This window comes from Hyla sarda, chromosome 2 (assembly GCF_029499605.1).
Source record: "Hyla sarda isolate aHylSar1 chromosome 2, aHylSar1.hap1, whole genome shotgun sequence".
Lineage (NCBI taxonomy): Eukaryota > Metazoa > Chordata > Amphibia > Anura > Hylidae > Hyla > Hyla sarda.
In genome coordinates, this window is record NC_079190.1 from 56,838,373 (window position 1) to 56,855,828 (window position 17,456).

Sequence of the window (17,456 nt, forward strand, 5' to 3'; positions counted from 1 at the left end):
AACCAATTAATAAGCGAATCTGAATATCAATATATGAGGCCCGATTCCCCTAAGATGGCATGCTTTTATAGCACTCCTAAGATACACAAAGGTACCTCCCCCTTGATACACAAAGGTACTTCCCCCGGGAATTGATGGCCTGCACAGTAGATCTTATACTGCGGCCTTTTGTGTATGGGCTCCCCTTCTATGTGAGTGACACCACGAATGTACTTAAGAGATTGGAGGACCTCCACGTCGAGGAGGGGGCCTTTTTGGTGTCCCTCGATGTGGAGGCATTATATTCGTCCATCCCTCGCATGGAGTGGTGTAAAGCTATCGAGTATTTTCTCAAAACACGAGGTGTCCAATTTATGCAACATAATGAATTTGATTTAGAATTACTTTCATTTATTCTAACCAACAACTATTTCTGCTTTGATGGGGTGACCTACTTGCAACAGCGGGGCGTGGCCAAGGGGAGCCCCTGCGCCCCCAGCTACGCTAATTTATACCTAGGCTTCTGGAAAGACCAGCAGGTCTTCTCAGAGGAGATGTCTCTATGGACCGGATCCATTAATTTGTGGATCCGGTACATAGATGACATCTTCCTTATTTGGACGTCATCAGAAGAGTCATTTAGGGAATTTGTCTCTAAGTTGAATGAAAATGACATGGGTTTGAGATTTACCCATACCATCAGCCAATGAGAGCTAATCACCTTAGATTTAGAAATCTGGATAGCGAGTAATCATAAAATAATGACGACCATCCATAGAAAAGAGACAGCCACAAATAACCATCTTCAGTGGGGGAGCTGTCATCCACCCCCACTGAAGAAGGGAATCCCTACTGGCCAATACCTGCGGGTATGCCAAAATTGCTCCACAGTTGAAGAATTAAAGGGGTATTCCAGGCAAAAAAATTTTTATATATCAACTGGCTCCGGAAAGTTAAACAGATTTGTAAATTACTTCTATTAAAAAATCTTAATCTTTCCAATAGTTATTAGCTTCAGAAGTTGAGTTGCTGTTTTCTGTCTAACTGCTCAATGATGACTCACGTCCCAGGAGCTGTCCAGCTCCTATGGGGATATATTCCCATCATGCAAGGGATATTCTCCCATCATGCACAGCTCCCGGGACGTGACATCATCATTAAGCAGTTAGACAGAAAACTTCAGAAGCTAATAACTATTGGAAGGATTAAGATTTTTTAATAGAAGTAATTTACAAATATGTTTAACTTTCCGGAGCCAGTTGATATATTAAAAAAAAGTTTTTGCCTGGAATACCCCTTTAAGTAAAAAATAGGGGATGGGCTAGTAGGAATATAGTGCAGCTTTCACATTAGCTCGTTACATGGCCGCCATCCGTGTCATGTTCCCAATACGCTTCACAGCAGCTATACATGAATATCTATGTGTGGATACATCATGATTCCTGATGAGGGGGACCGAAGAGAGGGAAATGCGTCGAATCGCAAGAATCGCAACACTAGAGGAGCCGACTAACCATAACGGCATTTCGGAAGACAACTGAAGCAAGCCCAGGATCACATGTTTTTTCTATATCCACTTGCAGCACCTTAATGCACATCGCACCTATCTATATATTAATAATGCTCTCACGAAAACTGTGATACCCATGCAAGGGTATATGTGGTGCCTACGGAATATATGTCACTTGACAACGGTTACACTTAAACCCAAGGATTATGTGCAATAATATCTGTATGTAATATACGCTGCTATATGACCTAAACTGGGAAGATAGCAGGAGAAGTAACGTTTTTTCTCTACAGTGCAATATATAAATCTGCAGGTGTCTATGGCAGCTGACATGCGGAATATTATGGTTGCATGTTCATAGGAGAGATTTTTAATACTAATCTGCTCAGATACCGCCAAATATCACTGTATATGGTTGCTGCAATATCTTTATGGGAATTTCTGAATATATATGTGCTCTGTGCTAAGAGACTATGATATACAGATGCACAGACTTATATATTACTGTGTGCCCAGGAATATATATATATGCCACCGTCTGATGTTGGTCCTGCAATACAAGACTGCTGTCATTTATTTACGTTCAGCGTGGACACAATGATGGCGGCGCATACAAATGTGCTTTTTTGATTTTTTTTTTTTCTCTCACTCTTTGGAGCTTTTTTTATCAGCATAAAAATAAATGTTATGTTTTAATCTCATCACTCATTAGTGCAATATACATAACTATTAACCCGCTCTGCTGTTTTCTGTATCCTGACCACCTCTGGCTGCCGCAACTAATCTGGACAGCCCTATGAGGTCCTTGTTTTTCATATAGATGTGGGTCCCAGTGGTTGGGACCTGTATTGATCTGACATTTTGAACATATCCTATGTCTGAGCCAGTGTTTGCCAACCAGGGTGCCTCCAGCTGTTGCAAAACTACAACTCCCAGGCTGCCCGGACAGCCGAAGGCATCTGAGGGGTTAATGGCTGACATCTGCGCGATCGCGGATGTCGGCAATTACCGGCGGGTCCCCGGCTGCTGATAGCAGCCGGACCCTGCCGTGTATGACGCGAGCACCGCTCTGATGCTCGCGGTCATACACAGGACGTAAATGTACGTACTGGTGCGGGAAGTACCGCCAAACCAGGACGTACATTTACGTCTATGGTCTTTAAGGGGTTAAGTAGCCAGGTCCCATACAGGAGATCGCAGGAGGTCCAATGTCAGAGGATAAATGTCTGATCGCAGGTGGTCTATCTGTGTATAGGGGGGGATGTGTCTAAAAAGTTCAGTACCCTGGAGTACCCCTTAAAGGGGTACTCCGGTGAAAACCTTTTTTCTTTTAAATCAACTGGCCCCGGAAAGTTAAACAGATTTGTAAATTACTTTTATTAAAAAATCTTAATCCTTCCTGTACTTATTAGCTGCTAAATACTACAGAGGAAATTCTTTTCTTTTTGGAATGCTCTCTGATGACATCACGAGCACAGTGTTCTCTGCTGACGTCATAATAATAATAATAATAATAAGTCTTTATTTATTTATTGTTGTCCTTAGTGGGATTTGAACCCAAGGCCCCAGCACTGCAAGGCAGCAGTGCTAACCACTGAGCCACCATGCTGCCCTTAGCATACATCTGCTATGCACGGTTGCTAAAATGGACAGAGATGTCAGCAGAGAGCACTGTGCTTGTGATGTCATCAGTGTTCCAAAAAGAAAGGAATTTCCTCTGTAGTATTCAGCAGCTAATAAGTACTGGAAGGATGAAGATTTTTTAACAGACGTAATTTACAGATATGTTTAACTTTCTGGCACCAGTTGATTTAAAAGAAAAAAGGTTTTCACCGGAGTACCTCTTTAAAAGGACAGGTTGTCAAAAAAGCATAGTGCATCCAATTGAGAAAATTGAAAGAATGATAACGATGCCAAAATGTCAATGCATTGTTTACAACCTAGAACAAAAAACATTTACTGATTTATTTTAAAAGAAAATGTGTTAAATGCATGAAAAAGGACACAAAACAAAGAGAAAAAAAAAGTCCCCATGATGGGAGCATAGAAAATGATTTTATGAAAAGTGGCTTTGCAGGCGATTGTCACGAAGACTGAAAGGTTAAGTGCGTCCTCGCAGATGTCGTGTAACTACTGTGATTTACAGCACTTACTGAGAGCTACGCCATTATATACACACACCTGTGCTCTGCTGGAACAGGAGGCGGCCATACTGCTGGGTCCTTCACAGGTTCATCTTGTAAAGCGACGGGGAAGTCGGCAGGCTTTTCAATTTTGAAGGATTCTAGAGTGTTTACTATGGTCTTTACTTGCTCGTATTCTTCCACTAACTCTTGGCACACCTGCAAGCAGTAAAAAAAAACACAATGCAGCAGATTTGCCGTATTCAAAGAATCAGCTATGTTCTCTACATTCCCACCCCCTGAATGGGGCACCTGTCAGACACCCCTTAAAAAAGGTCAACTTAACACCATGTCACTTTTATAGCATGACAGTTTTCTATTACAGTATCTCACATATGTCAAGTTTTTTTTAAACATTTTATTATATATTTTCATGTGACAACACTGAAGAAATGACCCTCTGCTACAATGTCAAGGCCCAGGAGGATAACGGAGGGGCCACATGGGATGGGTCTCTCTCTGCTCCCCTGGGTTCTGGTTTAGCAGTACAGTGACCCCCCCCCCGACCTACGATGGCCCCGACATACGATCATTTCAACATACGATGGTCTCTCAGAGGCCATTGCATGTTGAAGGCAGCATCAACATACGATACTTTTGTATGTCGGGGCCATCGCATAAACGGCTATCCGGCAGCGCAGACTGCTTCAGCTGACACCAGATAGCCATTTACGGTGCCCCGTGTAATCCGGTGATGATCACTTACCTGTCCTCGGGGCTCCAGAGCGTCCTCTTCGGGATACCCTGCATCTTCGGCGCTCTCCATCCTCATCACGTCGCTGCGCACGCCGTCCCGTCATCCAATAGCAGCAGCGTGCGTAGCGACGTGAGAGAGAGGATGCCGGGGAAGCAGAGGCCTTGCCAGAGCGGCGGGGACACGCGAGTATAACCTCCAATACCAGTGGTCTTCAACCTGCGGACCTCCCGATGTTGCAGAACTACAACTCCCAGCATGCCCGGACAGCCGTTGGCTGTCCGGGCATGCTGGGTGTTGTAGTTTTGCAACATCTGAAGGTCCGCAGGTTGCAGACCACTGTCCTATACTTTACATTGCACGGATCCCTCAACATATGATGGTTTCAACAAACGATGGTCCATTTGGAACGGATTACCATCATATGTTGAGGGACCACTGTATATGAACAAGTATTAATAATTTAATTAACTCCTTCATGTCCTTATAACTATGAACTTTGGTGCTGAGCATTTCTTATAGGGCTGGCGGTGTTGCTGGGCAGATCTGGATCAGAACCTGATTGGCTACCTCCAGTCACGGCGGGAACTATCAACTCTATATAAGCTACTGGCGGACTGAGCGAGCTGCTAGCCTGAAGAAAATACATCTTGCCCGTCCCTCCCTCCCTGTCACGGTTCTATTAAGGTGGACAACTATTGTACATGAGGGGTGTCAGTGAGTAGTGAGTGTACAGCCTGTATAACAGTGTTAGTGGTTAAAGGGGTATTCCAGGAAAAAACTTTTTTATATATATCAACTGGCTCCAGAAAGTTAAACAGATTTGTAAATTACTTCTATTAAAAAATCTTAATCCTTTCAGTACTTATGAGCTTCTGAAGTTAAGGTTGTTCTTTTCTGTCTAAGTGCTCTCTGATGACACCTGTCTCGGGAAACACCCAGGTTAGAAGAGGTTTGCTATGGGGATTTGCTTCTAAACTGGGAGTTTCCCGAGACAAGTGTAAACAGAGAGGACTTAGACAGAAAAGAACAACCTTAACTTCAGAAGCTCATAAGTACTGAAAGGATTAAGATTTTTTAATAGAAGTAATTTACAAATCTGTTTAACTTTCTGGAGCCAGTTGATATATAAAAAGTTTTTTTCCTGGAATACCCCTTTAAAGGAGTACTCCGGTGCACACTTTTTTCATGTTATCCCGTCCGGGCTGCAAAATAAAAGAAAACGCACTTTATCTTACCTGCCAACGAGCCCCCGGAGCTCCGGTACAGGTGTTCGGTCCCCGGGCTGTATTCTTCTTACTTCCTGTTAGCCCGGCACGTCACACGGAGCTTCAGCCTATCACTGGCCGCAGCGATGTGACGTGCCGGGCTAACCGGAAGCAAGAAGAATACAGCCCGGGGACCGAACACCTGTACCGGAGCTCCGGGGGCTTGTTGGCAGGTAAGATAAAGTGCGTTTTCTTTTATTTTGCAGGCCGGACGGGATAACATGAAAAAAGTGCACCGGAGTACTCCTTTAATGTTGTTTCCCCTTAAAATAACTCAACACACAAACATTAATGTCTAAATCTTGGGAACTTGGGAAAAAGTGAGTACACCCCTTAGAGGAAAGTGTCCAAATAGGTCCTAAGTCTCAATATTTTGTGTGGTTACCATTATTTTCCAGCACTGCCTTAAGCCTCTTGGGCATGGAGTTCATCAGAGTTTCACAGGTTGCCACTGGAGTCCTCTTCAACTAGACACCTTGTGCTTCCTCACTTTCCGTTTGAGGATGCCCCACAGAGCCTCAACAGGGTTTAGATTTGGAGACATGCTTGGCCAGTTCATCGCTTTTACCCTCAGCTTCTTTATCAAGGCAATAGTCATCTTAAAAAGGTGTTTGGGGTCGTTATCACATTGGAATATTGCTCTGTGATCCAATCTCCTAAGGGAGGGGGATCAAGCTCTGCTTCAGTATGTCACAGTACATGTTGGCAATTGTTAGTTCCCTTCGTGAACTGTAGCCCCCCAGTGCCAGCAGTACCCATGCAGCCCCAGACCATGACACTCCGACCGCCTTGCTTGACTGTAGGCAAGATACACTTGTCTTTTGTACTCCTCACCTGGTTGCCCCCACACACAATTGATACAATCTGAACAAAAAAAGTTTATCTTGGTCTCACTGGACCACAGGACATGGTTCCAGTAATCCATGTCAGCAAAATGTTGGCGGGCTTTCTTGTGCTTCATCTTTAGAAGAGGCATCCTTATGTGACAAAGCCTTGTCGACCAATTTGATGCAGTGTGCAGCGTACTATCTAAGCACTGACAGGCTGACTGCCCACCCCTTCAACCTCTGCAGCAATGCTGGCAACACTATTTCCCAAACACAACGTCTGAATATGACGCTGAGCACATGCCCACAGCTGAGACCGTGTAACATTAATGAGTGTCACATGACACCAGGGAGGGAAAATGGCTAACTGGGCCCAATTTGGACATTTACACTTAGGGATATACTCACTTTTGTTGCCAAGATTTAGACAATAATGTTCGTGTGTGGAGTTATTTTGAGGGGACACAACATTAATCACTGTTCTACATGCTGAGCACTCACTACTTTACATGGTATCAGGTGTAATTTCTTCAGTGTTGTCACGTAAAATAAAATATTTACTAAATATTTACAAAAATGAGAGGGGTGGACTCACTTATGTGAGATACTGTATATAATAAAGGGCAGACAGAAAGAGCATGATTAAAGGGGTACTCCGCTGCTCAGCGTTTGGAACAAACTGTTCCGAACGCTAGAGCCAGCACCGAGAGCTCGTGATGTCAAAGCCCCGGCCCTCATGACCTCACACCCGCCCCCTCAATGCAAGTCTATGGGATGGGGCGTGACGGCCGTCACGCCCCCTCCCATAGACTTGCATTGAGGGGGCGGGGTGTGACGTCATGAGGGGGTGGGGCTATGCCATCACGACCTCCCGGCGCCGGCTCCAGCATTCGGAACAGTTTGTTCCAAACGCTGAGCAGCGGAGTACCCCTTTAAGAAATACTGACAATACAAGATATAATGTAAGGCCTGGATGTGCTGTATTGTTGTGGTGCGGTGTGAAAGCATTTACTAGGTGTAAATTAAAGTGCTCTTGTTTCCGAAACACTATGGATACTGCAGTGGAGTTGGTGTAAACAGTGCATCAGTTTACTAGGAAGCCATGCACCCTAAACAAGGGTGAGGAACGTAATGTAGACGTCCCCGACCAGTGATCAAAACAGAGACGTAAAGCACTCCATACAATAGCCTTGGGTAGAGTTTCTACCGATATCACCTTCCCTCAACTCTAACGTGATCACAGAGATGGGCTCCCTGGCTATTTTCTCCATCCTGGCTATTAGTTCATGTTTCTTCGTTTTTGTAACATGAACTAATGGCACAATTTATAGTGTATTTACATGTATCGTAACTAATTCCAACACATGGATGGTATTTTTGGAAAGATCTTGCTATATAAAATTGGTGTATGCATGCTCAATAATTTTGAGAGTGCGATATCACCTTTCCATTTATTAATTTTATTATTATGACTTCATTTATTCAGTATTTCTTAATCATGCTCTGTCTGCCCTTACATATTATAATACACAGTATCTAACATAAGCGAGTCCACGCCTCACATTATTTAAATACAGTATCTCACATAAGCGAGTCAACCCCTTACATTTTTGTAATATTTTATTCTTTTCAAGTGACAGCACTGAAGAAATGACCCTCTGCTACAAAGTAAAGTAGTGAGTATTCTGGTGCTGGTTGATTACATTGTGTCCTTTGTTCAGATTAGAAATGTGTAAGTAAATATTAGTGTGTGGATTCTAATTGTGCCATTGTCAAATTACTTTTTGGTTCATAAATTATATATCATGGTCAGAGGTTCCCATAAAGGGTACCTCTCATTAAAAAAAACTTTTGATATATTATAGATTAATGTATGCAGAATAACTTTACAATTGCATGTTATTAAAAAATATGCTTCTTTCTATTTAATTTTCCACTTTGAAGAAATGACCACTAGGGGTCTCCCTACCAGTCCTGGCAGCAAGCATTTCAGACTCATGCTGGAGTCCTAAACACTACGAGCTGCCAGTCTGCTTTGTTCACAAAGGAGAACACTCAGAGCTGCCAGCCTGCTTTGTTCACAGCCTGTTTGGCTGTGAACAAAGCAGGCTGGCAGCTCTGAGTGTTTAGGACTCCAGCATGAGTCAGAAATGCTTGCTGCCAGGACTGATCGGGAAAAATACAATAGAAAGAAGCATATTTTTCATTAACATGCTATTGGAAAGTTATTCAACATTCATTAATCTAAAATATATCAAAAGTTTATTTGATGAGAGGTACCCTTTAAAAGGGGTACTCCGTTGCTCAGCGTTTGGAACAAAATGTTTCAAACGCTGGAGCCGGAAGCTCGTGATGTCATAAGCACGCCCCCTCACTATGTCATGCCCCTCCCCCTCAATGCAAGTCTATGGAAGGGGGCGTGACGGCTATAAGGGTAAGAATAAGGGTGTTTATCTTACTTGAGAACAAAAAGATAGGGCACGTTAAAATCCAACTGCCTGACTCTTATCCTCCTTAGGATGCATTCACATCACGTTTTTTACATATGGCTGGCAAATACATTTTTCAATGTACAAACCGTATGCAACCATATTGAAAAACATATTCAATGCAAAACGCATTGAGCATTAAAATACATACGGTTGTGTCAGTTTTGTGTTTCCCATTTAGGAAAACAAAAAACTGATATGGCAACTGTATGTAAGGGTTCATGCACACGACGCTTTTGCTATACAGTTCTCCTATATGGTTTAAAGTTATAAAACGCACGGAACGATATAGAAAACCGTATGCATTGACTTAACAATGTAAACCGTATGTCAAACGAATCATCCGGTTTGGTCCGTTTTGCGTCTTATACGGGTTTGTCCGTTTTTTTTTTTTCACGTTCCCAAAACCGTAGACTACCAAGTTTTTTGGTCCGGGTGAAAAACCGGATTAAACCGTATACTTTTTTTTTTTTTTTTTTTTTTTTTTTTTTTTTAACATGGGAGTCAATGGGAACCGTACACAACCGTATGTGCGTACGGTTCCATCCGGTTTGTACCATATGGTTTTTGACTTTGCACAGTTTTTTCTTGGAATTTCAATCAAACAAGTGAAAATTTATTCAAAATGGAGTGAAAAGTTAAAAACGTATAGGTTTTTTTCTTAAAAAACGGATGCAACCGGACATCATTTTTCAAACCGTATACGGGTTGAAATTTGTGCACAAGTTGTGATACAGTTTAGACCGGTTTTGAGGAACCCGTTTTTCATCAAAAACCTGATACGGGAACTGAATTGCAAAAACATGGTGTGCATGCACCCTAAGAAACACCATGGAAATGTAGCCTTATATCTGCCATTGGGGACACGACCGTAAACATACGATAGTTGGTCAGTTCTGCCTAGTGTTTATGACCACCCTAGCACAGTAGTGTGGTTTGCATCTTGCTAAAGAAGCAGGTGGTCTAGCAGACACAGGACTAATAGATATCAGGGCATGACCTAAAGGGGTTAAACAAAGGTGACAACCTATAACCTAACCACAGAATCTGATTGATGTGACCCCTACCAATCACAAAAAGAAAGCTCTCTTGTCCCATAAGTCAACAGAGCTGCTGCTCCAACTCCACAATAAGACTGCCTAGGATAGCCAAATACACCCATCGGCTATCTTTGGTCCATAGAGAGTGAATGGAGCAGTGGTCGAGCATGTGTGCTGCCAATCCATCAATCCAAGCCATCAACCCAATCCATCCATCCTTCCAATCCATCCTTCCAATCCATCCTATCCAATCCATCCTATCCAATCCATCCTATCCAATCCATCCTATCCAATCCATCCTATCCAATCCATCCTATCCAATCCATCCTATCCAATCCATGAGACCTCCATTCTTGCAATAGTCCGACCTCTTCGATAAAATACATGTTACCTATCCTGTGGATAATGGAAAGTGATAATCTTGGGATAACCCCTTTGTGCCACACAGGATATATATATGTACAAGTTGTTTTCATACTAACTGATAAGTGATGATTAAATAAATGAAGTTCTAAATAACATCAATGTCTAGATATTATTAGAATCTTTGTCGCTAAAAATAATAAATATAATTTGTGTGCTTCAACATGCAGAATTGGACTCCATCCAGGAAGTGCTTTCTGCAGAGAATGGGGTTTTCCCTACAGTAAACACTGATGGCATACGGAGTTGTGTGATCTGTGGAGGTGGATCGCTAGGATTCCCTTCAACATAGAGCAGTGTTTCCCAACCAAGGTGCCTCCAGCTGTTGCAAAACTACAACTCACAGAATGCCCGGACAGCCGAAGGCTGTCCGGGCATCCCTGGTTGGGAAACACTTACATATAGGCAGCGATGACCAGAAAGGTGCGGCGGCTATTTAGCTGTTCCTGACTTAGTGCTGGATCAGAACTCCTACATTTATATGGGGCTCTGTTGTAATGTCAGGCACAGGGCTTCTTTAGGATTGACACAATGCTGTACATCAAGAACATGGGAACACTTTTCTGTTTGTAACTCCATGATCAATCTCTGTAATCTGGATTTAGAGGGGCACAGCATTACATGCAGCAGACAGGAATAAGACAGGCAGATGCATCAGAGGGCAGATTTTGGGATCACGTGGGGAGGGTTTGGAAAGGTAAACATTAATCCAACAACAGTGTTTGGTGGAGACTTGTAGACAGGCAATACAAGTTTATAGAGGGGGGGGGGGAAGAGAGTACCACCCACCAACTCTGGGGATACTGCAAATTATAGATGAAGCCTGCGGAGCAGAAATCTGCTAAAATACCAAATACAAGTTATATAATGGCCAGAAATAGTGCTGTTCCTTATGTACACATGCAGGGCAGACTATCCTGAAAAGCCACCAGAAGTTGCTGTTAAATAGGTCATGTACACCTCCTCTTGCACATGACCTCAGAGGCCAATAATCGGCCATAGCATTCAGCACACAGTGAACGTTGGCGGGGCATTTCTGCTGTGGACACTGGATCAGTGGTGGCACTGGAAAGGGAATGGAAGGAGGGGTGATTTTAGGTTTTTCTATTGTTATTTTATTTCCCCTCCCAGTTCATTTAACATTTAAAGTGGTACTCCAGTGAAAAACATTTTTTTTTTTTTTTAAACCAACTGGTACCAGAAAGTTAAAGAGATTTGTAAATGACTTCTATTAAAAATCTTTACCCTTCCAGTACCTTTAGCAGCTGTATGCTACAGAGGAAATTCTTTTCTTTTTGAATTTCTTTTTTGTCTTGTCCACAGTGCTCTCTGCTGACACCTGATGCTCGTATCAGGAACTGTCCAGAGCAGGAGAAAATCCCCATTGCAAACCTACGCTGCTCTGGACAGTTCCTGATACATCAGGTGTCAGCAGAGAGCACTGTGGACAAGACAAAAAAGAAATTCAAAAAGTAAAGAATTTACTCTGTAGCATACAGCTGCTAACAAGAACTGGAAGGATTAAGATTTTTTAATAGAAGTAATTTACAAATCTGTTTAACTTTCTGGCACCAGTTGATTTAAAAAAATAAATAAAAATGTTTTCCACCGGAGTACCCCTTTAAGATGTATACAAAGGGGGTGGGAGGCAATGTGTTATTAGAAAAATAGGCTAAAAAAGTTTTTTTGATTAAGAAAGCTGGTTCTTTTACCGACATTCTGTTTTATTTTTATTTTATTTTATTAATTTTTTTACACCAGATGCTAATCACAACAAAAGCCAGCAATCTAAATGGGTATAATTTCCATAAAAAATACAATATTGGTAAAATCCACAGCACACAAGGGAATGTAACAGTGCGTCACAATACATAATCAAACTACTCACTTGTTGCCACTTGACCTTCACCACTGGATCCCTAATGCTCTGGAAGTGTTTCTGAATTTGTTGAATTACTCCCTGATAATAAACCATAGAGGAGTCATAATTTCCAAGAAGAGCGTATTCTCTGCCTTTTTTAGCATTATCGCACATCTCAGCCAAATTCATTTTTGTGAACCTCCTATGGGGAATAAAAAAAAAAAAAAAGTAAGAGATTTATTTTGAGATGGGAAAGAAATACCATTTTCATAAGAAATACAATAGGATAGTAACAACCTATAATACCACCATCACTAAGACTAAAGTGGTTAACCAATATATAAAAATGATGGCCTATCATTTGAATTGGCCATATATGTGTGTGCATTGGTTCGTCTGCTCTTAGCAGCAATATACCGCTATAAACAGGCACAGACTGAGCAGCGAGTTGTGCGCCATGCGCAATGTACTCACAGACATCACGGCCGCTTGGCCTAGCAGAGGGAGCAACCGCAATGTCTGAGTACACTGCACATGCACGCATGCAACTCGCAGCTCAGTCTGTGTCTGTTCGTAGCGGCGTATTGCTGCTACCAACAGAAAAACCAGGACACACTGGCAAAATAGGAGGCTAACTCTAGGGGCAGTCAGAAGCACATCCGCAACATCAAATACGCTGCAGATGCACTACTTGTCACCCTACCCTTACTAGTTTTATATACCAACTTTTCTTATGGTTTGTGGTTAAACTCATCAATATTTTCAAGATATTGAGAGTCAACTTATAAGAACGCTTTGTTTACATTCAGAGGCTAAAATTCTGTACAGAGCTTGTCCTGCCCTTAGCTGAGAAGTGAATAAAACTGTATGCAGCCTAGGCAATGCTCTCTATGCCTAACAGTGATTTCTGGGGATCCGACACCCAGAACACCCACCGGTCAGCTATTTGACACATATAACACATATATAAAGAAAGCAGACTGGGCCATACAGTGTGTAGTCTAAGTGCTGGGTTACTGCAGCTTAAATCCCATCAAAGTGAATGGAAGAGGACATGGAAAAAAAAAGAATTGCGGGTACTGTATAAGATTGTTTCCGCTTATGGATCCAGAGAAGAATATAAAAACAAAATAAAAATAAAATAAAAACATGAGCCAATTTGTCCATAAAAATTTCACTTCCGGTCAGACTGAATTAACATGCAATTCTATACATTTACATATTACATACATCAAAAGTATTAATGTTATTTTGTTTTAAGAAATTGTCTAATCCCATTTTGAAGCCTTTGCATTGTAGATATGTAGACACCCCTGCCATATAGCTATCATTGATTCCACTCAATGGCATCTGTCATATGTGAAAGCATAAAGGTAAAGGATCATAGGATAAAGATTTGTCTCCAGATAAAAGACTGCCCCTTTTAAGAATATTTTACCCTGAATAGCTTTTCACCATACTTCTTGTACAGCCCACTTACATATACTTTAAGAGTACCTGTCACGATCTTATTACATTTTATAATCCTCCCAGTTTACTGCCCCATGATGATAAATCACCCCCTGCCTTTATTTGTATTATTTGTTAGTTTTCTACCTTGATATTGCTCTGTATTTTCTGCTCAGTCTCAGATTCACAGACTGGGAAGGGGCATTACACACCCTCCCGACTGCATTTCCTGAATTTGGACATCTGCCAGGCCAACAGGAGTCTGTGCAAGATATAGGAGGAAATGTGCTCTGGACAAGTAGGATGACCCCTAGTGGCAGCTTTTTTTAAACACAAATAAAACTTCACATTTAGTTTAAAACAAAGTACATTAGTACATTACTCCATAAGGAGTGCAATATCAAAAAATAGTTTTAATGACAGAGCCCCTTTAATATACTTATATAAATGAATCATGTCCTCCCCTTAGATGTCTCTTCTTAAGACTAAATAAATGCAGTTGCTCATAAAGCATCACTGTCATTTGTTAAAAAATAAATAAAATTGACATGTCGTCCAGACACGACGAAAGTATAGCTCGTACGGGATCTCAGACCTGAGACCCGTTGTGATCACACGTTATAAGTAGAGATGAGCGAACTTACAGTAAATTCGATTCGTTACGAACTTCTCGGCTCGGCAGTTGATGACTTTTCCTGCATGAATTAGTTCAGCTTTCAGGTGCTCCAGTGGGCTGGAAAATGTGGATACAGTCCTAGGAAAGAGTCACCTTTGACTGTATCCACCTTTTCCAGCCCATGGGAGCACCTGAAAGCTGAACTAATTTATGCAGGAAAAGTCATCAACTGCCGAGCCGAGAAGTTCGTGACAAATCGAATTTACTGTAAGTTCGCTCATCTCTAGTTATAAGCTGTAATTAGCCAGATGCTTCACTGCATTGACTCCTCCACTGCATTAATCTATGGAGTGATGTCACGCACCTGGGTGGAGGCTGTCACGGAGCTGGAAGTGGATCCTCTACCTGTGTGGCTAATGACTCAGACCGTATTGGGGAGTGGAGTCTAAGGTGCCGCAAGGCAGGATGGGCTTGCTGCGGCAGGTGACACCCAGGTCGCTACCGCCGACATGGCTCGACTACACAGATAAATGGGCAAGACAAGGTACAGTAGGATGAGGCTGTAGCGTAGTCAAATGTAGTAGAAGGTCAAGGCAGGCGGCAAAGGTTCGTAGTCAATAAACGTAGCAGGAAAGTCTGGATACACGGGAATGGCAAAACAGGCAATGGGAACGCTTTTTATTTTTGCTTAATTCAGTAAAAAACTATTGAAAGAAAAAAAAAAGCTCAAGAGCACATTTCCCCCATCTTCTACACAGACTTAGGACCGAAGCCCAAACACAGGAAGTGCAGCCCGGAGTGCTGAGGGGGGTGTGTCCAGCCTCATCCAATCATAGCTCCTCTCACACTTAACTGCCATATGCTGTTGGTTGGACAACCCCCCCCCCCCCCCCCCTGCCCTCCAGGCTGCACTTCCTGTGCTTGGGCTTCGGTCCTAAATCTGTGTATAAGATGGGGGAAATGTGCTCTTGAGCTTTTTTTAAGCACAAATAAAAAGCGTTCCCATTGCCTGTTTTGCCATTCCCGTGTATCCAGACCTTTCTGCTACGTTTTTGGACTACGAACCTTTGCCGCCTGCCTTGACCTTCTGCTACGTTTGACTATGTTTAACCAAAGTATATTAGAAATCTTTTTTATTTACCATAAGGAGTGCAATAGCAAAAATTCGTTTTAATGAGAGTGACCATTTAAAGTCAGATGCTTAAATGAAATTAACATTTTTCACAAAATTTTACATTTTTAGGAGAAAATGCCCCGAAAATGTGTAACATCATTTTTTTCACGGACGACTGTTCCAAAACTCTGTCAGACACCAGTGGGGTATAAATGCTCACTGTTGCTAAAATCCCAGCATGCCTGGACAGTCAGTGGCTGTCCAGCAATGCTGGGAGTTGTTGTTTTGCAACAGCTGGAGGCTCTGTTTTGGAAACACTGACGTACGAGACGTTTCTACATTTTGATTGGGGGGAAAGTGTACGTGTGTATATGTAGTGTGTTACCCTTTATTTTGTGTAGGTGTAGTGTAGTGTAGTGTTTTTAGGCTACACTCACACAGGCAGGTTTACGGTGAATTTCCCGCTAGGAATTTGAGCTGCAGCGGAAAATTTGCCACAGCTCAAACTTGGAGCAGGAAACTCACTGTAAACCCGCCCGTGGGAATGTACCCTGTACAGTGATCTCCAAACTGTAGCCCTCCAGCTGTTGCAAAACTACAAATCCCAGCATGCCCAAATGGCTGTCTGGGCATGCTGGGAGTTGTAGTTTTGCAACATCTGGAGGGTTACAGATTAGAGACCACTGTATAGTGGTCTCCAAACTGTGGCCCTCCAAATGTTGCTAGGCAACAACTCACCGGGTCAGTTGCAGGATCGCCGCTGCCGCACGCAGAGGAGCCGCCCGCCGCCGATTGCCGCCTGCTATAAGTACGGGACCTCCGCCACTCCCAGCACAGGTCCCCCGCTCTGCCCGGACTACCATGGGTCTCCCCCCAGGTGTTGGCACGGGATGCCTGCTGAATGATTTCAGCAGGCATCCATCCCGGTCTAATCCCAGCCTAGCGAGCGTCGGGGGACCGGAATTCCCACAGGCGTACAGGTATGCCCTGGGTCCTTAAAGGGGTACTCCGCCCCTAGACATCTTATCCTCTATCTAAAGGATAGGGTGATAAGATGTCAGATCGCAGGGGTCCCGCCACTGGGGACCCCCGGGATCTCTGCTGCAGCACTCCGCTTTCACTACTACACAGAGCAAACTCGCTCTGTGCATAATCACGGGCAATACAGGTGCCGGAGCATCGTGACATCACGGCTCCACCCCTCATGACATCATGGCTCCACCCTCTCAATACAAGTCTATGGGAGGGGGCTTGGCGGCCATCGCGCCCCCCTCCCATAGACTTGCATTAAGGGGGCAGGGCGGCCGTGCCATCATGAGGGGTGGAGCCGTTAAGTCACAATGCTCTGGCCCCTGTATTGCCCGTCATTAGGAACAGAGCGATTTTGCTCTGTGCCGTAATGAAAGCGGGGTGCTGCAGCCGAGATCCCGGGTGTCCCCAGTGGCGGGACCCCCGCGATCTGAAATCCTATCCCCTATCCTTTGGATAGGGGATAAGATGTCTAGGGGCAGAGTACCCCTTTAAGGATCGGGGATGCAGGGTGAATGCATATGCCCTGCATCCCCAAAAGGTTAAAGGGGTACCCCTCCCAGAGACATCTTATCCCCTAGCCAAAGGATAGAGGATAGGATGTCTGATCCCGGGGGTCCTGCCACTGGGATCCCCCGTGATCTCAGTGCATCACCCGGCATTCTAAACAGTATGTTTAGAACGCTGGGTTTCTGCGTCCGGAAACGTGACGTCGAGCCATGTCTCCGGCTGCGGAAATCCAGCGGTCTAAAAATACTGTTTAGAATGCCGGGTGCGGCAAGGAAATCACGTGGATCACCTTTGGATAGGTGATAAGATGTCTCTGGATGGAGTACCCCTTAAACAATATTTTTTTTGTAGCACTAGACAACACTTTTAAAGTAGAAATAAGAGTATGATAGCTGCTGACGGCACCATTTACTGAACTGGATCTTGTCATGTATCATACTGTATTTTGTAATGTTTTTATTCAT

General features: G+C 43.3%; 1 protein-coding gene across 1 annotated transcript in view; it reads right to left on the minus strand.

Annotated features, from left to right (window-relative positions):
- KATNAL1 (katanin catalytic subunit A1 like 1) overlaps positions 1-17,456 on the minus strand; it is a 103,533-nt gene that overhangs the window by 76,694 nt on the left and 9,383 nt on the right. Inside the window, exons 2-3 of the mRNA XM_056561851.1 lie at positions 12,302-12,476; positions 3,671-3,831 (exon numbers count right to left, since the gene is read on the minus strand). Coding sequence (XP_056417826.1) covers positions 3,671-3,831; positions 12,302-12,463 — 323 coding nt within the window. The 5' untranslated portion in view covers positions 12,464-12,476. The remainder of the gene's footprint in view (positions 1-3,670; positions 3,832-12,301; positions 12,477-17,456) is intronic.